The following is a 26,112-nucleotide window of genomic DNA, read 5'->3' on the forward strand; positions in this document are numbered from 1 at the left end:
AAATTTTCTATAGAAACAAAATTTTGATAAAACTTTCTATAGAAATGTAAATTTTGACATTTTCTATAGAAATCAAATTTTGAAAAAATTTTCTATAGAAATAAAATTTTGACAAAAAACTTTAATTTTAAGTGTTGATTTTACTATGTTCTTGAACATTTAGACCCCACTGCAATCTTCATTAGATTTGAACATAGTATTTTAATGTTATTTTAGATCCATGAAATATATCATCATATATTATTTATATCGATGTATATTTTACTATAGGCCCATCTTTCGAGTTATGTGGCATCCATCAAGACTTGAATAGTTTTGGATGGATGGGGACGAAATTTTTGAGTTGGGTACAAATGAAATTGGTGGGAAATTTTTACTAATTAAAAAGGTGTTATTGTTTAAAATTTTATGATCCCGATAAATATGATTGTTTCGTCGACAACTGCAGAAATTTTACTCGATTTTTTGTGTTGTATAGAACCAGGGAGTTCTATACAACAGAACCGTTGGTTGTTTCTATTTTCGCTGTAATAAGTAAGTACATAGCCCACATATTCTTTTGTAGTAAGTACTTACCCACAATAAGAGTGAAAAATTATTTTTATCAAAAATTCAATCTGGCAATACTGGCTAAATGGTTTGGATTGGATTATCAATGCAGTCTTGTTTTAGATATCTCATATAAAGTACTATCCAGTAATGAAAACACTTTCTTATTATTTTCTCAAGCAATAAAACAATTCAGTTTTTTATTGAAATTGTAAGAAATTCAAATTCTTTATTTCATTATTACAAATATTCCTAAATAAAAATATTAAAATGAAAATTGTATATTTTTAATGTTAAATATATATATTTTTTTAATTTTTTTGGGGGAAATAAGCGCATTTTGAACAAAAAACAATATACATATTTTTTTCTTTTGCTAACTATAACATTTGTAAAAAAGTAAAGCAAAATGATAACAATTTCTTATTTTAGATATAATATTATGCAATTTAAAAAGAAATTAGAAATACATAACCATAAGATAATTGACTAAAACTTACAACATATTTATATAGTGTATATGTAAATAGAGTTACTTAAAAATACTTATGAAGAATAATAGAATTAATGGTAATGGTCTCAGTTTGTCTGTATATTTTGTAATGTCATGAGGCACGAGGATTTGTTTCCCCGCAATAATAAATACAATAATTAATGATAATCTTTGGTATTATGTTCATTTCATGCGAGTGTGCTGATTATTATTTTTTGTATTAGTTTTGTTTTTCTTGTTCTTAAGGGGACGTTCACACTAAATGGCAAATCGAGAAATGTTTAAGGTCCCTTGGTATCAAAAGCTAGAGAAAATTTAAAAGATCGATTATAAATATTTACAAGCAAGCAGATGTAAATATTGAAATATTTTAAGAAATACGAGTCGCTTACGAAATACGAGTCAAACATTATACAGTAATCCCTCGATTTACGTCGTGATTGGTTCCGGAATTTGACGACGTTAATCGAAACGACGTAAACCGAATTAAAAATTGCTCATACTTACTCCTAAACCCATTTAACATATGTTGTATGTGCATAATAAAAAACTTCAAAAAATAAAGGTAATTCAGTAATTTCGGAAAGAATTTCAGAAAATAAAATGTTACGATGTCATCATCTTTGATACTAATTTTACTTATGAAAGGCGTTTCTGATAAAGTGGGCAAAAAAATCGACGACGTAAATCGAATGGCGACGTCAATCGAAGTTCGATGGATCAAACATTTTTACGATGTAAATCGAAACAACGTAAACCGAGGCGACGTAAATCGAGGGATTACTGTAGTTGTGATCAATTTTCGCTTTGTGACTCTTATGCTTGCAATGGAAGCAAATAGATAAGCCGAGCTGATCTCCTGAATATTGAATTTCAAATATGGAATTCCAATAAAATTTAGAAAAAAAATATTTCAGGTTACTGATATAAATAAAATTTTTGACAAAATTTTCCATAGAAATAAAATTTTGACACAATTTTTCATAGAAATTATAATTTGGCAAATTTTTCTATAGAAATAATATTTTTACAAAATTTTCTATAGAAATAAATTTTTAACAAAATTTTCTATAGAAATAAAATTTTGACAAAAGTTCATAGAGAAATAAAATTTTAACAAAAGTTTCTATAGAAATAAAATTTTAACAAAAGTTTCTATAGAAATAAAATTTTGACAAAATTTTCTATAAAATAAAATTTTGACAAAATTTTATATAGAAATAAAATTTTTACAAAATTTTCTATAGAAATAAAATTTTTACAAAATTTTCTATAGAAATAAAATTTTGACAAAAGTTTCTATAGAAATAAAATTTTAACAAAAGTTTCTATAGAAATAAAATATTGACAAAATTTTCTATAGAAATAAAATGTTGACAATATTTTCTATAGAAATAAAACATTGATAACAAATTCTATAGAAATAAAATTTTGACTAAATTATCTATAGAAATAAAATCTTAACAAAATTTTCTATAGAAATAAAGTTTTGAAAAAATTTGGATAACATTTTCTATAGAAAAAATTTTCTATAGAAATACTATTTTGACAAAATTTTCTATAGAAATACTATTTTGACAAAATTTTCTATAGAAATAAAATTTTGACAAAATTTTCTATAGAAATAAGATTTTGACAAAATTTTCTATAGATATAAAATTTTGATAAAATTATCTATAGAAATAAAATTTTGGCAAAATTATCTATAGAAATAAAATTTTAGCAAAATTTTCTATAGAACTAAAATTTTGACACAATTTTCTATAGAAATAACATTGTGACAAAATTTGGATAACATTTTCTATAGAAATAATATTTTTACGCATTTTTCTATAGAAATAAAATTTTGACAAAAGAGTCTATAGAAATAAAATTTTGACAAAAGAGTCTATAGAAATAAAATTTTGACAAAAGAGTCTATAGAAATAAAATTTTGACAAAATGTTCTATAAAAATAAAATTTGGACAAAATTTTCTGTAGAACTATAATTTTGACAAAATTTTTTTATTGGCATAAAATATTGACAACATTTTTTATATAAATAACATTTTGACAAAATTTTCTATAGAAATAAAATTTTGACAAATTTTTCTATAGAAATAAAATTTTGACAAAATTTTCTATAGAAATAAAATTTTGACAAATTTTTCTATAGAAATAAAATTTTGACAAAATTTTATATAGAAATAAAATTTGACAAAATTTTCTATAGAAAGAAAATTTTGACAAATTTTTCTATAGAAATTAAATTTTGACAAAAATTGTATATAGAAATAAAATTTTTACAAAATTTTCTATAGAAATAAAATTTTGACAAAATTCTCTATAGAAATAAAATATTGACATATAGAAATAAAATTTTGACAAAAGTTTCTATAGAAATAAAATTTTGACAAAAGTGTCTATAGAAATAAAATTTTGACAAAATGTTCTATACAAATAAAATTTGGACAAAATTTTCTGTAGAAATAAAATTTTGACAAAATTTTTTATTGGAATAAAATATTGACAAAATTTTTTATAGAAATAAAATTTTGACAAAATTTTCGATAGAAATAAAATTTTGACAAATTTTTCTATAAAAATAAAATTTTGACAAGTTTTTATATAGAAATGAAATTTTGACAAAATTTTATATAGAAATAAAATTTTGACAAAATTTTCTATAGAAAGAAAATTTTGACAAAAATTGTATATAGAAATAAAATTTTGACAAAAATTTTATATAGAAATAAAATTTTTACAAAATAATAACAACATAAAATTCTGACAAAAGTTTTTATAGAAATAAAATTTTAACAAAAGTTTCTATAAAAATAAAATATTGACAAAATTTTCTATAGAAATAAAATGTGGACTAAATTTTCTATAGAAATAAAATTTTGACTAAATTATCTATAGAAATAAAATCTTTACAACATTTTCTATAGAAATAAATTTTTGACAAAATGTGCTATAGAAATAAAATTTGGACAAAATTTTCTGTAGAAATAAAATTTTGACAAAATTTTTTATTGCAATGAAATATTGACAAAATTTTTTATAGAAATAAAAATTTTACAAAATTTTTTATAGAAATAAAATTTTGACAAAATTTTTTATTGGAAGAAAATATTGACAAAATTTTTTATAGAAATAAAATTTTGACAAAATTTTCGATAGAAATAAAATTTTGACAAAATTTTATATAGAAAAAAAATTTGGCAAAATTTTATATAGAAATAAAAATTTGACAAAATTTTCTATAGAAAGAAAATTTTGACAAATTTTTCTATAGAAATAAAATTTTGACAAAAATTGTATATAGAAATAAAATTTTGACAAAATTTTATATAGAAATAAAATTTTTACAAAATAATACTAAAATAAAATTTTGACAAAAGTTTTTATAGAAATAAAATTTTAACAAAAGTTTCTATAAAAATAAAATATTAACAAAATTTTCTATAGAAATAAAATGTGGACAAAATTTTCTAAAGAAATATAACATTGATAAAAAATTCTATAGAAATAAAATTTGGCTAAATTATCTATAGAAATAAAATCTTTACAACATTTTCTATAGAAATAAAATTTTGACAAAATGTTCTATAGAAATAAAATTTGGACAAAATTTTCTGTAGAAATAAAATTTTGACAAAATTTTTTATAGAAATAAAATTATATAGAAATAAAATTTTTACAAAATAATAATAAAATAAAATTTTGACAAAAGTTTTTATATAAATAAAATTTTAACAAAAGTTTCTATAGAAATAAAATATTGACAAAATTTTCTATAGAAATAAAATGTTGACAAAATTTTTTATAGAAATAAAACATTGATAAAAAATTCTGTAGAAATAAAATTTTGACTAAATTATCTATAGAAATAAAATCTTTACAACATTTTCCATAGAAATTAAATTTTGACACAATTTGCTATAGAAATAAAATTTTAACAACATTTTCTATAGAAATACTATTTTGACAAAATTTTCTATAGAAATAAAATTTTGACAAAATTTTCGATAGAAATAAAATTTTGACAAAATTTTCTATAGAAATAAAATTTTTATAAAATTATCTATAGAAATAACATTTTAGCAAAATTATCTATAGAAATAAAATTTTAGCAAAATTTTCTATAGAAATAAAATTTTGACACAATTTTCTATAGAAATAATATTTTTACACATTTTTCTATAGAAATAAAATTTTGACAAAAGTTTCTATAGAAATAAAATTTTGACAAAAGTTTCTATAGAAATAAAATTTTGACAAAATGTTCTATAGAAATAAAATTTTGACAAAATTTTCTATAGAAATAAAATTTTGACAAAATTTTTTATTGAAATAAAATTTTGACAACATTTTTTATAGAAATAAAATTTTGAAAAAATTTTCTATAGGAAGAAAATTTTGGCAACATTTTTTATATAAATAGAATGTTTACAAAATTTTCTATAGAAATAAAATTTTGACAAATTTTTCTATTTTGGCAAATTTTTCTATAGAAATAAAATTTTGACAAAATTTTGATAACATTTTCTATAGAAATAAAAATTTGCCAAATTTTCTATACAAATAAAATTTTGACAAAATTTTCAATAGAAATAAAATTTTGCCAAAAATTTTTTGTTGAAATAAAATTTTGACAAAATTTTCTATACAAATAAAATTTTGACAAAATTTTCTGTAGAAATAAAATTGTGCAAAATAAGATTTTTGTTTGTTTTGTAGATTTTTGGTAAAATTTTCTCCAAATGTTGGTAGATTATTTATGGCTCCAGTGGCAACCGTGCAAGCTTTACCCGAGAGATTTTTGTACTAGACTTAAGTATAAAGTATCTTTTTCCAATTGGTGGCGTTATTTATTTGTATCTTGTGTGGTATAAGTCAGGTCGGTTTCCACTACATGGCGTTAGACAGATGACATTCCATACTAAAGGCTTTCCTGTCAGTGTTGTTATTGGTTGATTCTTCGAAAATGGAGACTAGCAAGTCGAAAATAAGTTACACTGAAAAAAAGTTTGCCAAAAATGATGCCGAGCCATATTTTTCCAATTGGTGGCATTATTTATCTGTATGTGTGATCGCATTCAGCTAGATGGCGCTAGAAGGATGACATTTCATTCTATGATAGCCTTTCTGGAACTTTTGTAATTGGTTGATTCAGTTTTGTTTAAGCAAAACTGAACACTAGCGCAAAGGGAAAATACACTACGCTTTAAATACCCTCTAAAGGTAGGTATCTGTATCCTATCAGAAGGACAAAAAGGAAAATATTGTAAACATTTTTGTCCTCTCTGAAGTGTGAATTTGTTTGAGTCTTCAAAAGCGATTTTTGCTGCCATTTTTGTGTGAAAGCCCCTTAATTGACAAAAGAAAAAAAAAACATTTGACTGTCAGTAGGATGTTTCTGGAATTTAGGAAAATTGAGATAAAATATGAAAATCGTCTCTTTGTTGGTATGCTTGTAGTAAATTTTCGTTTTTTGTTTTTTTTTTTATGAAAAAAATCTTCCTACATTTGCGAGTATATTCATAAGAAAAAGAATTAGAGAAAATATCATGTCTTATTCGTTTAAGCTTTTGTTATAACCATCATCGTTATCTTCAATATCAATATCGTTCGTCATCGTAAATAATATCCCCAAATATGGGAGAGGGATTAGTTACGCGATAGCAACCAATAACAGTATCCCGCGTATTGGTTAGTTTTAGTTAAGCAGTAACTATTTCACCTTGTTTCTCATATTTGGCGCATATTTTACCATTGCTGGTGGTGCTATTCGTATTTTTCAAAAAAGCGTTTTTTTAAATCCGGCGGATAAGTTACATAAATATAATGTTCATTGTGCCCAACTTCATTTTGGATTATTTCGTGCGTGGAGGAGGAACCTCGTAGAGATTGCTGTGAACCGCTTACATAGCGTTGTCGTGGCTCCAGGGGGCGTGGTATGGTGTTGTAGTGTTTCATGCCCCCACCACCACCACCAATTCCGCCGCCGCCGCCGCCCAAATGTGTAGCTGGTAATGTATTATCACAGTCTAGTTGGGCCTGAGAATGGTGACTGAGACTCGATAGGGCCCCATGGGAGCCGGTATTTGGTCCACGTGTTGATGCCAATGTATTGTGACTACTAACAACCGATGTGACTAGGGGTCTACTACTTATATAATCGCGTCGGTCTAAAATGTCCTGTTGGTAGGCCAGATTCGTCGGATGACGCAGTGGAGTCTGTACGCCACCGCTTTGAGCGCCTAATGTTGCCTGGCCCGTGGCCATCGTAATCGGGGTACCCGGCCGACGCTGATCGCCTATGTAACGTCTGGGACTGTGCCGATAATCGTATTGCACTGGTTCGGGGTATAAATCGTGATGGCCTACCTCGCCCTGGCCCTGATGGTAATAGTACGGGTTGTTGCTGGTCTGATGCTCTACGTTGCTCATACCATGATGATGGATCCCCGTAGTAGGGTACTCGGGAAAATGATAATGATCTTGAATTTGGGATGGATGATGTTGTTGGTACTGATGCTGTTGCTGATGCTGATGCTGATGACTGACGGGAACATAAATATGCTGGCGTAGCTGTTGTTGCTGCTGCTGCTGATGTTGCATTTGATGATGCTGAGCCTGTTCCGCATGGTACAGATGATTTGCATTCGTGTTGGCATTGACGCCTGTCTCTTCGGAGCTGTAACAAAAAACTTGGGTTTTATCCAAAAATTTCTTTAATCGTAAATCTTAAGAAATCGTATATGGTAATTTTCATGTGACATTGGAGGCTCTTAATGAACTTACTCAAATAGTATCCAAATGATGTAGTAACAAAAACATATGCCCGAAGATAAAACGAATATTAGGATTACAATTAAACCCCAAGGAAAGGCACGTGGCTCCAATGGACCATCTTCCCAGTAGCGTTCACATGTTAAATACCAGCAGACAGCTTTATTCATTTCCTCTGTAATGAAATTAAAAATATATTGTGATCATTTCAAAGAGTCGATTGAAAAACTCTATAAAATCTGATTCGGGCATATATTCTTCGAGCTACAAAAATGTTTTTCAAATTTCTGTTTGGGCGAAGTCGGAGTCGAACAAAATTGTACCCATTCCGACTCCAGCAAAAATCCTCAGACTCCGAATCCAAAGTTGTTTGGCAAACGACTAACACTCTATTTTGGCCACGTGACCGTGACTGATGCGAAGAGATGCGCTAAATTTTTTAACCAACAGTTAGTCGAGCATCCCAACAATGGATTATTCCTTCTCAGTAATGCTGGTGATATTACTAAGTGTTTCAAAGCTCCTCTATGTGGTTTCACCGCAATGTGGAATTCCGTTCGGACTCGGCAATAAAAAGGAGGTCCCTTATCATTGAGCTTAACATAGAATCGGGCAGCTCTCAGTAATCAGATAGAAGTTCACCACGGTGGTATCACAATGGACTGAATAGTCTAAGAGAGCCTGAATTATCCGACTGCCACCCTATCTAACCCAACCTACCACAGCCGAAGTTATCGATACAATTAAGGGTCCAAAATCATACCGACCCGATGCAATTTCTATGCCAATGCTGAAGCATTTGGGAATACTGGGTGTCGAGCAATCTCCCAGACTCCCCAATTTGTCCTTGGGATACCCGATGTTGGGACAATGGATAGGGTTATTAACCACAGAAGCCTCGCAAAGACTCGAGCACTCGAGTGAAACGTACAGACCGAATTTTCTTCTCTCGACAGTAGCGAAGGCTCCTCCTCAGTCTTGTGGAAAATTTTCCAGCGGCTAACACAATTAACATGGACTCCCTAAAGTACATAGTACCACGACAGCTTTGAATGTAATTTCAGTATATACAAATAGAGGACTCAATCAGGCTAAGCCATGTCATAGACGGTTCTCGTAGCGAGTTCGAGGAAATCGAAAATACGTCACTACCGCCAGGAACCAAGTGTTGGCTTCTAAATTATCTGTGCGGACGATAGTTGTGTGAAATTTAAGGGGTCAAGATTCGTAGGGTGAGACAGGGAGTTCCCCAAGGTGGTCTGATATCTGCGGGCCTGTTCAACCTCTATCTTTGTTCTATTTTATTTCCATATAGAAATATTCTATTTTTTCTATACACTGAAAAAAATATTGACGTGATATTAAAGATTATGCAACCAAAATTTTAGGATGCGAAATTTACAAAATATTAAGGACAAATTTCTTTAAAATAATGAAATTTTAATTAAAATAAAGTTTGTAATCTTTGCTTCAAAAATTTTTCGCATTAAATTTAGGACACAAATTTTGTAAATTTGTATTCCTCCGTTAAAGTCGCATGTCTTTGAACTAAGGCTAATTTTCTTTAAAGTAAAGAAACACATTTTTGATTTAAAAAAATTGTCCTTAAATTAACTGAAATATTGAAACTTTAGATTTAAGATAAAAACGCTTCAAATATAGGCTAAGATTTATTTTGAAAATTTAGCATCTTTGGTTTAGAGTTTTTTTTTTTGGAATTAAGAAAACATTTTTTACTTTGAAGTATAAGTTATAATTTGGATTTTTAAACTGGCATTTATTTGTACGTGACTACCTTTATTAATAAACCTCGAAAAGTGAATGAAAATTTGATAAATAAGATCTGTACCCTAATTTTAATTTTATTGGTCCTAGATTTAAAGCCAGATAGGTCGCTAAAACATTTCTTTATTTTAGAGAAGCCGCATCTTTGGCTCGGAATCAATGCCAAAATCCTTAAAGGAAGGTCAAAATCTTTGGATCCAAGTAAACTTTTTTTTGAGTGTAGAAATAAAATGTTGACAAAATTTTCTATAGATATAAAATTTAGATAAAATTTTTCTTAGAAAAAAATGTTGACAAAATTGTCTATAGAAATTAAATTTCGACAACATTTTCTATAGAAATAAAATTTTGACTAAATTTTCTATAAAACTAAAATTTTGACCAAATTTTATGGAAATAAAATTTTGACAAAATTTTCTATAAAACTAAAATTTTGACCAGTAATCATAGAATTTTGACCAGTAATTATAGAAATAAAATTTTAAAAAAATTGATATAACATTTTGACAAAATTTTTTATAGAAATAGAATTTTGACAAAATTTTCAATAGAAATAAAATGTTGGCAAAATTTTCTATAGAAATAAAATTTTGACAAAATTTTCTATAGAAATAAAATTTTGTAAAGAACTTCCAGTGGAAATAAAATTTTGACAAAATTTTGTATAAAAATAAAATTTGTAGAGAAATAAAATTTTGACAAAATGTCCTAGAGAAATAAAATTTTGACAAAATGCTCTATAGAAGTAAAATTTTGACAAAGTTTTCTATAGAAATAAAATTTTGACAAAATTTTCAATAGAAATAAAATTTTGACAAAATTTTCTATAGAAATAAATTTTTAACAAAATTTTCTATAAAGATAAAATTTTAACAAAATTTTCTATAGAAATAAAATTTTGACAAAATTTTCAAAAGAAATAAAATTTTGACAAATTTTATATAGAAATAAAATTTAAAACCAAAATTCCAATGGAAATAACATTTTGACAAAATTTTCTATAGAAATAACATTTTGACAGAACTTTCTATAGAAATAAAATTTTTACAAAATTTTCTATAAAAATAAAATTTTAACAAAATTTTCTATAGAAATAAAGTTTTGACAAAATTTTCTATAGAAATAAAATTTTGACAAAATTTTCAATAGAAATAAAATTTTGACAAAATTTTCAATAGAAATAAAATTTTGACAAATTATCAATAGAAATAAAATTTTGACGAAATATTCAATAGAAATACAATTTTGACAAAATTTTCTATAGAAATAAAATTTTGACAAAATTTTCTATAGAAATAAAATTTTGACAAAATTTTCAATAGAAATAAAATTTTGACAAATTATCAATAGAAATAAAATTTTGACGAAATATTCAATAGAAATACAATTTTGACAAAATTTTCTATAGAAATAAAATTTTGACAAAATTTTCTGTAAAACTAAAATTTTGACAAAATTGTCTATATAAATGAAATTTTGACAAAATAAGATTTTTTTTGGTTTGGTAGAATTTTCTTAAAATTTTGGTAGATTATTTTAGCCTCGAGTCGCAACCGTGGTTACAATCCTTGATCGAAAGAAGATTGTAGCAAATACGTCCAGAAATTCAAACCAATATACTCACCCTCCATATCCCTAAACTGTTGATCTGTCATCGATAGTATAAGGCCCCCTATACAACTGCGCACCAAGTATTCACATCTCGACTTTAACTTGATCAGTTCCTCCGCCTTGCAATTGGCTCTTATCTTTTGCATATTTGACATTTGACCATTGTTTAGCGATGTTTTACTATTCTCCTCATCATCGGATGCATTTGTTTGGGTTTTGACACTATCATTACTATTGTCATTAGCATTGCTACGAGTATTCGAGTGATCGGTTCTTGTATCCGCATGGTGATGATGATGGTGATTACTTTTGGGTTCATTAATATTCGATGAAGTGGAGGTAGAACTGCTGCCGCTGTTAGAAGAGGCCGAACTGGTAGAATATTTGGAACTTGCACTACCACTCGTTGTTGTTGTTGTATAGGGCTTTGATGATCTCGCCGACCCTGATGATGACGATGATGATGAGCTACTGCTATAGATGTGCGGTGCCGCTGATGATGTTAAGCTCTCGACAGGTGTTTGAATTTGTGGTGTAAATTTTGTACGTGAGGCACCATTGTTGTTGTTGTTGTTAGTATTATATATATTCTCATTTGAGGATTCTGTATTCGATCAAAAGAGACATTGTTTTATTTATTTAGCGAAAACTTTTCATGGAATTAATCTATCATACCAGTCTGTTGACATTTAGTTTGGCCAATTTTATCCTGACACAATTGACGATTTTGTACTTTGGCTGCTCGAGATGCACCAATAGTGGAAGTTCTGAAATACAAGGTATAAAAGGCAATTATTAGTGTGTGTGTGTATTTTGTATTGGACCACCTGACCTACCTGATGGGTAATAAACTTAAATATGCTACATTCGCCTTAGCCAGTGCTGAATTTTGACCAAATGAATCGCCCCAAACTTCAATGTCTGTTACAATATTCTGATCACCGATTTTCAATGATGATGATTCCTCCGTTTGAAAAACTTCACAACGCATTATGTCGCAATAGTCTGCTAAGCACACAGCATCTTCAGCCTAGTCAAAAATATATAAATAGTAAAAATTTTATAATAACAACAATATTTTTTTTATAATAAATTTATAAATACAATATATTGTCAATTACATGTATGTACGTGTATTAAGGATATTAATATCCTATAGAACATTGTGTCAACGTTTTATTGCTATAAAAAATTTTGTCACATTTCTATAGAAAATTTTATCAAAATTATATTTCTCTAGAAAATTTTGTTTCAATAGAAAATTTTATCAAAATTTAGTTTCAATAGAAAATGTTGTCAACATTTTATTTCTATAGTAAACTTTGTCAAACTTATATTTTTATAGAAGAAAAAATAGAATATTTCTATAGGGAAATAAAATAGAACAAAGATAGAGATTGAACAGACCCGGAGATGTCAGACTACCTTGGGGAACTCCCTGTTTCACCCTACGGATCTGGACTACTTAAATTCCACACGACTATCGTCCGAACAGATAATTTAGAAGCTAACACTTGGTTCCTGCCGTTAGTGACGTATTTTCGATGTCCTCGCTACGAGAACCGTGCTATGACATGGCTTAGGCTGATTGAGTCCTCTATGACATTCAAAGCTGTCGTGGAACTATGTACTTTGGGGAGTCCATGTTGATGGTGTTAGCAGCTGGAAATTTCTCAACAAGAATGAGGAGGAGCCTTCGCTACTGGCGTGAGAAGGAAATTCTGTCTGTACGTTTTACCCTCGAGTCTTTACTAGGCTTCAATAGTGAATAACACTATCCGTTGTCGCGACATCGGGCATAATGAAGGATCCCAAGGACAAATTGAGGAGTCTGGTCAAGTACTCGACTACCAGTACTCCCAAATGCTTCATCATTGGCAAAGAAATTGCGTCGGATCGGGATGATTTTGGACCCTTAATTGCATTGGTAACTTTAGCTGTAGTAGGATAGGGTAGTGGCAGCCCGATATTTCAGGCTCACTTAGACTATTCAGTCCATTGTGCTACCACAGTGGTGAACTTCTCTCTTATCAATGAGTGCTGCCCGATTCTATTTTAAGTTCAATGACAAGGATGTCCTTTTTATAGCCGAGTCCGAACGGCGTTCCACATTGCAGTGAAACCACTTAGAGAAGCTTTGATACACTCAGAAATGTCACCAGCATTACTGAGGTGGGATAATCCAACGCTGAAAAATATTTTAGGTGTTCGGTCGAAACGGAGTTCGAACCCACGTCCCTGTGTTCGCAAGTCGGGCATACTAACCATTGCACCATGGTGGCTCCCACCGTAACAATGTAACTCTGTACTGGGTACCTGGGCACTGTGGAATACAGGGAAATGAAGAAGCAGAAGGCCTGGTCCTTGCGGACATTTCTCCTCTGCTTCCCACATATATTCACAGGTTTCAGGTCAAATATAATGAACAATGACGAGGACTTTGGTTCTGTTCGAGCAAACCTAGTTGATTTTGGACGACACGAATCATGGGAATTGCGAAAATCTGATGGCGATTAACACACGAATTGAGGCCTTTAATTGGCATTATAACTGGTCATAACACACTTGGGAAATTTATGGTAAGAATAGGTATTAAAGATGAAGATATTTGCAGATGATGTCTGGACACGGAAGCTACGGAAGACTAGTACCGCTTCCTGCGCCAGTGGTCAGCATTATCCTTTAGAAGAAACATGATATTTGGCTCCTTTTTCTTTTGGGATCTCACCGATGTGTGGGAGTGGAGCTAAGGATTTTTTTTTCGAAATTTTCTATAAAAAAAAAATTTTGATTAAATTTTCTGTAGAAAAAAATTTTGACAAAACTTTCTATAGAAATAAAATTTTGACAACATTTATAGAAATAAGATTTTGACAAAATTTTTTATAGAAATAAAATTTTCTACAGAAATAAAATCTTGAGAAAATTGTCTACAGAAATAAAATTTTGACAAAATTTTCTACAGAAATATAATTTTGTCAAAATTTTCTATAGAACTCAAATTTTGACAAATTTTTCTATAGAAATAAAAATTTGACAAAATTTTCTACAGAAATAAAATCTTGACAAAATTGTCTATAGAAATAAAACTTTGATAAAAATTTTCTACAGAAATTAAATTTAGCAAAATTTTGTAGAGAATTCAAATTTTGACACAATATTATATAGAAATATAATTTTGACAAAATATTCTATAGAAATATAATTTTGACAAAATTTTGTATAGAAATAAAAATTTGAAAAAAATATACAGAAATAAAATTTTGACAAAATTTTCTACAGAAATAAAATTTGTTCAAAATTTTCTTTAGATCTCAGAAATCAGCAGAAATAAAATTTTGTAAAAAAATTTTTATAGAAATATAAAATTTTGACGACATTTTCTATAAAAATAAAATTTTGACAAAATTTTCTATAGAAATAAAATTTTAACAAAATTTTCTATAGAAATAAAATTTTGACGACATTTTCTATAGAAATCAAATTTTGACAAAATTTTCTATAGAAATAAAATTTTGACAAAAATTTCTATAAAAATAAATAGAAATAAAAATTTGACAAAATTTTCTATCGAAGTAAAACTTTGAAAAAAATTTCTACAGAAATAAAATTTTGACAAAATTTTCTACAGAAATAAAATTTTTACAAAATTTTCTACAGAAATAAAATTTTGACAAAATTTTCTACAGAAATAAAATGTGTTCAAAATTTTCAGCAGAAATAAAATTTTGTCAAAATTTTCTATAGAAATCAAATTTTGACGACATTTTCTATAGAATTCAAATTTTGACAACATTTTCTATAGAAATAAAATTTTGACAACATTTTCTATAGAAATAGAATTTTTACGACAGTTTCTATAGAAATCAAATTTTGACAAAATTTTCTATAGAAATAAAATTTTGACAAAATTTTCTAAAGAAATACAATTTTGACAAAAATTTCACAAAATTTTCTTTCGAAGTAAAATTTTGGAAAAAATTTAATTTAAAGTTACGAAAAAAATATTAGAATAAAGGAAACATTCTCCAAACATTATAATTCCATGAACTAAAATAAAGTTAAATTGGCTTTAGTGCAAAAGGGGGCTCACTTTTTTTGAGTAAATATTTACACACTAATAGATTGACTTCAGACATTCTATTCACTTATCCTTCTCCTTCGCACGAAAGTGTATAGTACTAACCTCATTTATAATTGCTTTATGTCTTGTCTCAAAATGTAAATCCAAAAATTTCTCTTGATAGAAACTTTTGCCACACAATCTGCAAGTCCATTGTGTGGGCCTATCACGTTTTTTGGCATCTTGTCGGGGTGCAAATATATCTCGAAATGGATGCAATGGGCATTCGAGAGGAAGTTTCACCTGCAAATGTAATTAGTTACAATGAACATTATTATCGCTCAAAAACAAAAGATGATATGTGAAAAATATGAAATTACCTGATACTTATCTAATATCGGTGTCCATTTTGAACGTACTATCTTACGAACTAAGCGGCTGCTATCTTTCGAACATAAACGTTTTATAACATGTGTGTGTGGCCATGGTATTAGTAGAAGAAAGTAAATAAGAAAAATCTGAAAAATAAGAAAATTATTCAAAACTTGGGTTATTCTAAGGTAAAGCTAAAAAAATGTTTCATGTTTCACGAGAAAAATTAACTTTATTTTCCTTCTCTGGATAAATAATTATCGCTACGCTCTAACAAACAGGCCTACAGTGTAGCAATGATAGTTTCTTGATGGTTAGTTTTACAGGAGTTAATCTCAGTACATATATAAAAATGCCACTATCTGTAGGCCGATAAAACAGTTTTTCATGTAAGGAAAAGACATTTTCACAAAGATATGAAATGACAACTTGCTTATGCAAATAATTAATATTTGGTATTTTTATTTCAATTCATGGCAAAGAGCCAGGTATGATAAATGATGTAGTCGAAAAAGTACTAAAAATTTATTAAAAATTTAGTTTTCGAAGCAAAAAGTTGCTAAAATTACATAATATCAAATTTAAAGACTTTGTAAAAGTATACGTATATTTAAATCTAGACCGATTTGGATTTTTTTTTTTTTGTTTTTCTAACAAATATCTTATTTTGCATAATTTTAATTCTGCAGAAAATTTTGTAAAATTTTATTTCTATAGAAAATTTTGTCAAATGTTTATTTCTATAGAAAATTTTGGAAAAATTTTCATTTCTGCGAAAAATTTGTCAAAATTTTATTTCTATCGAAAATTTTGTCAAATCTTTATCTCTATAGAAAATTTTGTCAATTTTTTTTTTCTCTAGAAAATTTTGTGAAAATCTCAATTCTACAGAAAATGTTGTCAAAATTTTATTTCTACAGAAAATTTTATCCAAATTTTATTTCTATAGGAAATTTTATCAAAATATTATTTCTATAGGAAATTTTGTACAAATATTATTTTTATAGAAAATGTCAAAATTTTATTCCTATCGAAAATCTTGCCAAATTTTATTTCTATAGAAAATTTTGTCAAAATTTTATTTCTATAGAAGATTTTGTTAAAATTTTATTTCTGTGAGAAATTTTGTCAAAATTTTATTTCTATACGAAATTTTATCAAAATTTTAATTCTATAGAATAGTTTGTTAAAATTTTATTTCTGTGAGAAATTTTGTCAAAATTGTATTTCTATACGAAATTTTATCAAAATTTTATTTCTATAGGAAATTTTGTCAAAATTTTATTTCTATAGAAAATTTTGTCAAAATTTTCTTTCTATAGAAGATTTTGTCAAAATTTTATTTCTATAGAAGATTTTGTCAAAATTTTATTTCTATACGAAATTTTGTCAAAATTTTATTTCTATACGAAATTTTGTCAAAATTTTATTTCTATAGGAAATTTTATCAAAATATTATTTTTATACAAAATGTCAAAATTTTATTCCTATAGAAAATTTTGTCAAAATTTTATTTCTATAGGAAATTTTGTCAAAATTTTATTTCTATAGAAAATTTTGTTAAAAATTTTTTCTATAGAAAATTTTGTTAAAATTTTATTTCTATAGGAATATTTATCAAAATTTTATTTCTATATCAAATTTTGTCCAAATTTTATTTCTATAGAAGATTTTGTCAAAATTTTATTTCTATACGAAATTTTGTCAAAATTTTATTTCTATACGAAATTTTGTCAAAATTTTATTTCTATAGGAAATTTTATCAAAACATTATTTCTATAGGAAATTTTATCAAAATATTATTTGTATAGAAAATGGCAAAATATTATTCCTATAGAAAATTTTGTCAAAATTTTATTTCTATAGAAAATTTTGTCAACGTTTTATTTCTGTAGAAAATTTTGTCAATTTTTTTCTATAGAAAATTTTGTAAAAATTTTATTTCTATAGAAGATTTTGTCAAAATTTTATTTCTATACGAAATTTTGTCAAAATTTTATTTCTATAGGAAATTTTCTCAAAATTTTATTTCTATAGGAAATTTTATCAAAATATTATTTCTATAGGAAATTTTATCAAAATATTATTTTTATAGAAAATGTCAAAATTTTATTCCTATAGAAAATTTTGTCAAAATTTTATTTCTATAGAAAATTTTGTCAACGTTTTATTTCTGTAGAAAATTTTGTCAATTTTTTTCTATAGAAAATTTTGTCAAAATTTTATTTCTATAAAAAATTTTGTCAAAATTTTATTTCTGCGAAAATTTTGTCAAATTTTATTTATAGACAATAGTCCTCTCAAAAAAGTTGAGATCCTGTAATAAAAACTAAAATATCCTCATTTGGGAATATGTTTGTTTCTTCCGCTTTTTATAATTTTTATAGTTGAGTTGATATCTGAGAAGCGTTCACATTTAGGGCAGAATAACTCTATATAGAGTAATTGTGATGAAAAATTACCAAATGGCTCGCGGTCGTGTCACGGTGCTATAGGCAGTCGAAATCTATCAAAAAAAGTACAAAAGTGTCAACTTTATCAAACCTGAAAAGAACTAAACAATTCAGTAAGATAATTGTCGATAGCAACGTATTGGCGATCATAAATTACAAAATATTCCTTATGGCCAAGAACATTTGCTCTAGTGGCTATTATCGCAAATATGACATTCGATTACCTTATAGTGGATAACTAGTGTATAGCACACCCCAATGTATAGTATAATATGAACTCTCCCTCCCCTCTAGACAAAGGTCAAAGTTATCACAATCGAAATTAATCTATTTTTCTTGGCTATTGTTGACATTTACAAATCTATAAAAAAAACGAATTCTCCTAACTACCGCCATTGCAAGACTGTGTAAAAAGAGTTGTTTACTATTTTAATTTACAAGGGTGCGAACACATTGTACCTTTGTAATTGTCCTAATAATATTTTGAATATCCGCCAGAAAAAGGCAAACGGAAATGTTGCCAACAATATGTTTTAGGCGAATGTTAAATGCCGGAAATGTCGACCAAAGTAATCAACAACCCAGCCAAACAACCTTTACTTAATTGACATGAAATGCCACTTTCACTTCAATTGGCATTCGTTTCGCTCTATTTTTTTGCGACTTCCGCTTTTTTGTGTTTTCCACAAAAAACAGTACATTAACCCTTTGCACAATCTTTCCACTTTTGGGCCGAAATTTTATTGTGCATGTGCGACATATTTATGCAAATTTTTTTAGCTCTAACATTTCAAGAACATCCTGAGAAATGCCAAGAGTTAATACACCCAACAAAATACAGGACATGAGGGAGTATATGCATGCGAGTTGGTACCACTTATTTGGAAATGAAAATCCGTGGACATTTATGTCAAATGGCAATTACAAATCACGCTAACTTGTGAATTGGTGGAAGGAAAGGGGCGATTTTCTATATCCCATATTTACACAAGTTCCACTATTTTTCATAGACAGTGCCTTGGGTATGAGTATTGTGCAAATGAAAGACACGTGAGCCTTGTAGTGACCAAATAAATTTCAAAACATTTTGAATTTAGTTTGACTGCCAATAATACAGGGGCAAACATAAAAATTGTCGATAATGACGCTCACAGAATTTTCGCAAAGAGTGATTAAAGGGATTTCAACGCATCACTATCTTCCCAAAGAGGCCGAGGTACAATAAACATCACTCCAAAACAGAGTTGTTAGTATTTTTCTGCCTCTTGTCTCAAAATTAAAATTTCTCACAAAAATCCCGAATAAATTTTTTACAATATTTTTTTTGAAACAAAAAATTAGAAATGGTCTATGTTGTAGTAATAATTTAAAATTTAAAAAAATAATTTTTTTTTTCATACCACCTTGCGGGCTAGTAGAAACAAAATCAAATCAAAAAACAAAAATCGCACAAATACTCAAGAAATGAATGTGGCAGTTCGATCACCATGTATTTATGAAAAAAAAAATATTTGTAAATATGTAATAAAATTGGGTGGTAATTCAATATGAGTGTGAACCATCTACATTATTTTATATTTATTGAATATATTGTTCAAATGCAGGCCCGAGTCCCCACGAAATGATTTCACAATTGTCGAAAATAGCTTAGCCAAGCTGAATAAAATTATCAATAATCGTTTGCGCCCTCAAAATAAAATCCTATGTCCACTTCTAGCCCAAATATTCCATTGTATGCCGAATAAATAATAAGGAGCAAAGTTGTCCTTTCTAAAATTTTGACGATTCGCTATGCTTTGTTTTTAATAATGTAGAAATAAAAAGAAATTCAAGTAAACCTGATTTATTATCTAGTACCGATTTCGAAAAAATCCTCAAAATGTATGGACATTTCTAAGTCCCCAACTCAAAAATGTAATCCCCATACACGAAAAATATCTCCAATACTGGCAACACTGTTCCAGAGGTTAAAGTCACCCAGAAATTAGACTGATAATTTTTTCTGATTCAATCACAAAATTAATTGATCCAATTATTTTTTTAATTGAAATGTCTTCAATCACGAAATTGATAGTATCAATTACAGTTGGACATTAAAAAATACTTGAAATTAATTGATTTCATTAGCAAATTTCAATTAATTTTTTTAATTATTCAATTAAAAATTTAATTTGATGTTGATTGCAAAACTCAATTATTTTTTCATTGACAACGTAACTATTTTCAATCACTTATTAGTTTTTTGATTTTTGGTCGACCTTTTGTTAGAATAATAAATTCATATTTTTTCAAGCTCGAGGTCTTAATTTCAATTACGTAGAACTAACGAAGCTTCATGAAAATGGGGGTTAGGTTAGGTTAGGTGGCAGCCCGATGTATCAGGCTCACTTAGACTATTCAGTCCATTGTGATACCACATTGGTGAACTTCTCTCTTATCACTGAGTGCTGCCCGATTCCATGTTAAGCTCAATGACAGGGACCTCCTTTTTATAGCCGAGTCCGAACGGCGTTCTACATTGCAGTGAAGCTTTGAAAACCTCAGAAATGTCACCAGCATTACTGGGGTGGGATAATCCACCGCTGAAAAACTTTTTGGTGTTCGGTCGAAGCAGGAATCGAACCCACGACCTTGTGTATGCAAAGCGGGCATGCTAACCATTGCACCACGATGGCTCCCAAAGAAAACTAATAAGTAATTGAAAATGGGGGTTAGTCTACCGAGTTTGATTAAAAAGTGTCAATTCATTTTTTAATTAAAAATTTTAAAATGTTCAATCATTGACCTAATTAACTTTATGTTTCCATCTTCTTCATTAAAAAGTTAATTTTGTCAATTAATTTATTAATTGGAAAAATTTTCAACTTCAATCAATTTTTTAATTGGAAATATTTTGGTGATATTTTTTTCTGTGTAATATCAACGTTTAACGAAAATATCAACTTTTAACTAAAATTCACATTCAACAGGGGAACATGATGTAGATTTCTTCATACCGACAATTCTTCAACAAGAAAATCACCGCATTAAACAATGACATTTTAATAATCGCGAATGCCGAAAGTTGACTTTTGCAAAATTCGAATAGTCAAAAGTGAACTTTTTCAAGTTTTGAAAAAGCAAAAAATGTACTTTCGATTTTTTAATTCTCATTACAATTCCTGGCGTATATGTATTTCATGTAGAGGTATGAAATTGTCAATCAGTTATTGACATAATGGAAATAAAAATATGTTTACACTGTGATACTGTCACTCTTTCACCTAAGCACTGTGTAATAAAAAAAAAGTTTGTACTATGACACTGTCGCTCTTTCACCTTATTAATTGTTCGTATTCGCTTCATTACGACTTCAGATTTGATTAATTGATGAGACTTACCATTGTGTATAATTTATTATTGGAAATGTAATTTCATTGTGGTCACAATGGTTAACGATTCCTATGTCCTTTTCAAAATTTCTTTTTATTTGTATTGGGTGGTGTAATAGCTAACTAAAGAAACCACATGCAAGTGGTTTAAAACTCTCACACACGTTGGCCTCAAAACGCGCAAATGGCCATTTCCGTTTAGTTCAACTGTCAAATGCCGTTACAAATACAGACTCACACACACTGAAATATAGTCATATTGACATACATCCACCACTTAACAACAATAATAATAATACGAGCAGCGGCATATAGTGACGATGTCGTTGGCCATTAGCACATGCACCGTTATTTTTAGGTCATTTGTATGAGAAAACAAACAGACCAACTAACAATACAACCCTCTTGAATAAACGCACATTCAAACACACACACATATATATACAAATGTGTGCTTGCATACAAACGAGTTGGCAGTCATAATAATTTCTAGTAAACACACACGCTCACACATACCCAAAGCTACTCAAAACAAACTTTCCGGAAATGAGAGAGTGAAAGGACGAGAGGCCATGGCGAGCAATATAAATGAAGGCAGAAAAAAAGGGAGTACCAAATAAAGGAATGAGAGCACACATACCAAAAGAAAATCGATAACATACTTTGAAGGAAAACTTTAAAGAAACGAAAGAATGGGAAATGACGATGGCGATGATAAAAAAGAGCAGTAAAGAAAGAATATTTATATATAGATTTACCAAAAAAAAGGAAAATGTTCAATTTATTAAGTTTTCTTTTCCCCATTAACAAGAGTTGGTGATTTTTTATGTAATCCTTGGCTGGTAATCACACGAAATGACTAAATAATACAACTCACCTCTAAATTAAAAATTTTGGAACCCATACATAATATGTTGGTGCTTCAAAAAATGTATTCGACAAAATCGTTGAACAAAATATTTAAGTTACACTATTATTTCGTTTGCACGTTTAGGATTTTTTTCCAACGATTAGCTTTCATTTACTACAAAGGCTTTAATGATATTTTTTCTTCACTTTTTCACAATTTTAATAATTTTTTTAATTGCCTTTCCTTCAAAATAAAAATTCTTTATATAAAAAAAGATGGGTCTGAACTTATGAGATAATATATGTACGTCTACACCTGTGAAAAATTCTCAACTGTCTAAGAATTTTTCTTTTCAGTTTGCTAACTGCTTGTATTCTGTCGAGTTATCCTTAGCCGAGAGAGGATAAGCCTAAAAGTATGCTCTACTCGCATTGCAAATGTTATGCTCTCTTTCATGCTCAATGTTTGTATTTGCCGTATGTTTTGTATGTTTGTATGTACTTGTTAAAATATATAGGTATATATAATAATAATTAATTTTACGTTAGTTGTATTATGTAGTGGGAGCGTCCGTCAGCAATTTATAAAATGTCTGTCGGCTTTTCAAAGGATTTTTATTGTAATCATCAAACACTATTTAAAAGGCCGGTTATATTTAGCAATGTTGCCACAAGATTTTGAAACATTTGCGTTGGTATGTTATGGTTGTACATTTGATATGATGTAATAACAAGGTAGTATCGCTCAAATGCTTTATTTTCAACCACCACAAGAATATTCCGTTATTGTAAAATTAAGTTCGATTTTAAGGTAAGTACTATGTTCGCTTTTCGAGTTGAAATTTTCGCGGTTACTTTATTAAAACAGTTCAATATAAAGCAGATAAATTAACTCAATTGATGCACATTTTCGTGTTCCTCTAAATTTCGGCAGACATTACGGGAATATGTTTGTTTTCATTTATAATTTTGATTATTTCAGGAAAAGTAATCGCGAAAATAAAGTGTTTTTCAACTCGAAAACCGAACATAGTACTCACCTTTAAGACGAAAATCAAAAAAGAAAATACAATATAACTTGCTTGCAAAAAACTCTTTACAATAAAGAAATGAATAATCAAAAAATCAACTCAATTAAATTTATTTTTTTTAAATAAATTATTACTAATTTGATGTCATAATACGTTCATAAAACCAGTCGTTAGGAAACTACGTATACCCAGAAAACAAATTCGTTGCCCCAACCGAATTCGTTGCTAACCGAAATCTAGTGACACGGATACCACACTTTTTCGAAAGAGATCCCCAAAATTTCGAAATCATATTCCCAAATGAAATATTTTTCCCCATGAAAAATCCCCAAAGGAAAATTCATATAATTATTATATGTACTTATGTAAATTTAATTATGTAAAAAAGAACAAGTATATACGGCCGTAAGTTCGGCCAGGCCGAAACTTATGTACCCTCCATCATGGATTGCGTAGAAACTTCATCTAAACACTGCCATCCACAATCGAATTACTTAAGTTGCGGTAACGCTTGCCGGTAAATTGTATGTAAGTCCATACGTGGTATATATTAAATCAAAAAAGATCGATCCAATACGTATATAATTCAGTTTGACAAAGTAGACATAAAATTTTGACAAAATTTTCTACAGAAATAAAATTTTAACAAAATTTTCTATAGAAGTAAAAATTTTCACAAAATTTTCTATAGAAGTAAAAATTTTGACAAAATTTTCTATAGAAAGAAAATTTTGACAAAAATTTCTACACAAATAAAATTTTAACAACATTTTCTATAGAAATAAAATCTTGGTAGATTATTTTTGGCTCGAGTGGCAACCATGATTATGAACCGAATAAAATTTGAACAAAATTTTCTATAGAAATAAAATTTTGACAAAATTTTCTATAGAAATAAAATTTTGACAATGATGAAAATTTTATTATGAACCGAATAAAATTTTAACATAATTTTCTCTAGAAATAAAATTTTGACAAAATTTTCTATAGAAATAAAATTTTGGTAGATTATTTGTGGCTCTAGTAGCAACCATGATTATGAACCGATATCCCAATAAACACAGGATGAGCGTTTTTCAAATGCAACAATTTTTCAGTTTGAGGGTTAATATAATTTTCAACATAAATTCAACTTGACTTGAAATAGCTCATCTTCAATACATCTTCAAATTGTTTGCGAATTACTTCCCATTTGCCAAAATGTTGACGTAATCTTTGAAAAGGTGTTGAAGATAATATGAGAAAACTTTGACAAAACACTACCCTAAAATGCAATAAAAAAAGCCATGTGGTTTTCAATACTTATTTGTGCAACGAAGTTCGTGGTCAATTGCAAAAAATAAAAAAATGGAAAATTTTAGACAAATAACCAAATAGTTTATAAAAATAGGTAAGTGAAAATAAAAAATGAAATAAAACTTTAAGGAAGTCACTAAATGTATATCTCTTTGCAGAAAACTAAAATTATGGGTTCTACGTTCTTGAAAACATTAAAAAGCTGACCGGTGAAAAAATGGTGGACAATTAACTGGAACTGTTTCAAATAGTTTATAATAATTGGTACGTCAATATGAAAAATTAAATCAACACTTTAGAGAAGTCACTAAATTTAAATCTCTTTGCAGAAAACTAAAATCTTTGGATGCTACATTCTTGCAAACATTAAGAAGCTGACCAATGAAAAATAAGTGGCTTATCGACAATAAAAAGTTTCCAGAAACATTACAAGTGCAATCAATTAAAATTGTTAAAAACAACAAATTGTTGAAATCAAAAAACTTCTGGATGAAAATGTGCAGCACATCGTCAGTTTAATTCATATGCTATTATGAGTTTAAAATGGATATTTTGTGAATTCCTTCTGCTGGAAATCAATTCTAACACGCGGTCCAGTACGTTCCTAATTTCAAATTACCCGCATGTTAATAAATTTTAATGCTGTTTTATGACACCAAAAGGAAGGAAAACGAATTATCAATGCAAAAGTGTTTAAGATATTTAAAGTTTTGTTGTTTGTTTTTATTTTGTTCTTATTTGTTGATATGTTTAGTAAGATTATTATTTATCAATTGGTATTGTAGTGTATTATGTAGTGTAGTGCATTATTATATATTTTATTTTGATGAAAATGAATAAATTATACAAAATTCATAGAATTTTGGCTTTGCCTTTCAATTTGAAGTGGGGATATCATTCATACAAATTTAGGTTGAAAAGTATTTGCAACGATGTTAATTTTGAATTTGACTCGCATCGAAAATTGATTGACAAATTATTGAGTAGCGATGCATTTCAATTTGAGGATAACACTTGAGATATTATTGCTAATGTGTTGAATTTCACTGTTGAGGGTAACGTCTGTTTTTTGTTGAGAACGCGATTTTCTCAAAAATTTCTTAACTTGAATATTACCCTATTTCTTTGAAAAAATGTTTGAAAAATTGTTGAAATTTAGCATTTTTCAAACGTTTGTGTTTATTGGGATGGACCAATTTTTGTGTGATTGGACCAATTTTGGTATGGTTGTTAGCGACCATATACTAACACCACGTGCCTAATTTGAACGGGATCGGATGAATTTTGCTCCTCCAAGAGGCTCCGGAGGTCAAATCTGGAGAATGTTTTATATGGGGGCTATATATAATTTTGGACCGATATGGACCAATTCTGGCACGGTTGTTAAAGATCATATACTAACACCATGTTCCAAATTACAACCGGATTGGATGAAATTTGCTTCTCTTGGAGACTTCGCAA

At 28.2% G+C, this 26,112-nt stretch overlaps 1 protein-coding gene and 1 long non-coding RNA gene across 2 annotated transcripts; one reads left to right on the forward strand and one right to left on the reverse strand.

Moving 5' to 3' along the window:
* Nucleotides 1-5,739: 5,739 nt before the first annotated feature.
* Nucleotides 5,740-22,613, reverse strand: LOC142226903 (uncharacterized). Its single transcript, XM_075297152.1, has 8 exons — nucleotides 22,353-22,613; nucleotides 15,660-15,797; nucleotides 15,403-15,582; nucleotides 12,053-12,246; nucleotides 11,892-11,983; nucleotides 11,230-11,820; nucleotides 7,833-7,995; nucleotides 5,740-7,725 (listed from the first exon to the last, which is right to left on the reverse strand). Exons 1-8 carry the CDS (start codon nucleotides 22,377-22,379, stop codon nucleotides 6,813-6,815), a joined length of 2,298 nt encoding a protein of 765 aa, XP_075153267.1. The 5' UTR covers nucleotides 22,380-22,613; the 3' UTR covers nucleotides 5,740-6,812.
* Nucleotides 22,614-24,807: 2,194 nt separating this feature from the next.
* LOC142224580 (uncharacterized) lies at nucleotides 24,808-25,511 on the forward strand. The gene is made up of 2 exons (XR_012719173.1): nucleotides 24,808-24,915; nucleotides 24,981-25,511. It is a non-coding gene; the product is annotated as an uncharacterized LOC142224580 (long non-coding RNA).
* The last annotated feature ends 601 nt before the right edge of the window (nucleotides 25,512-26,112 follow it).

The sequence above is a fragment of the Haematobia irritans genome, chromosome 2, assembly GCF_050003625.1.
Source record: "Haematobia irritans isolate KBUSLIRL chromosome 2, ASM5000362v1, whole genome shotgun sequence".
Classification (NCBI taxonomy): domain Eukaryota; kingdom Metazoa; phylum Arthropoda; class Insecta; order Diptera; family Muscidae; genus Haematobia; species Haematobia irritans.

What these genes read in the sequence shown, in the direction of transcription:
- LOC142226903 (XM_075297152.1), bottom strand. Translation starts at nt 22,379, where the DNA reads ATGGGTTCCAAAATTTTTAATTTAGAG. An exon ending in CGATATTAGATAAGTATCAG is followed by an intron (nt 15,583 to 15,659) that starts GTAATTTCATAT and finishes TTACATTTGCAG; the next exon opens with GTGAAACTTCCTCTCGAATG. An exon ending in ATAAAGCAATTATAAATGAG is followed by an intron (nt 12,247 to 15,402) that starts GTTAGTACTATA and finishes ATTTTTGACTAG; the next exon opens with GCTGAAGATGCTGTGTGCTT.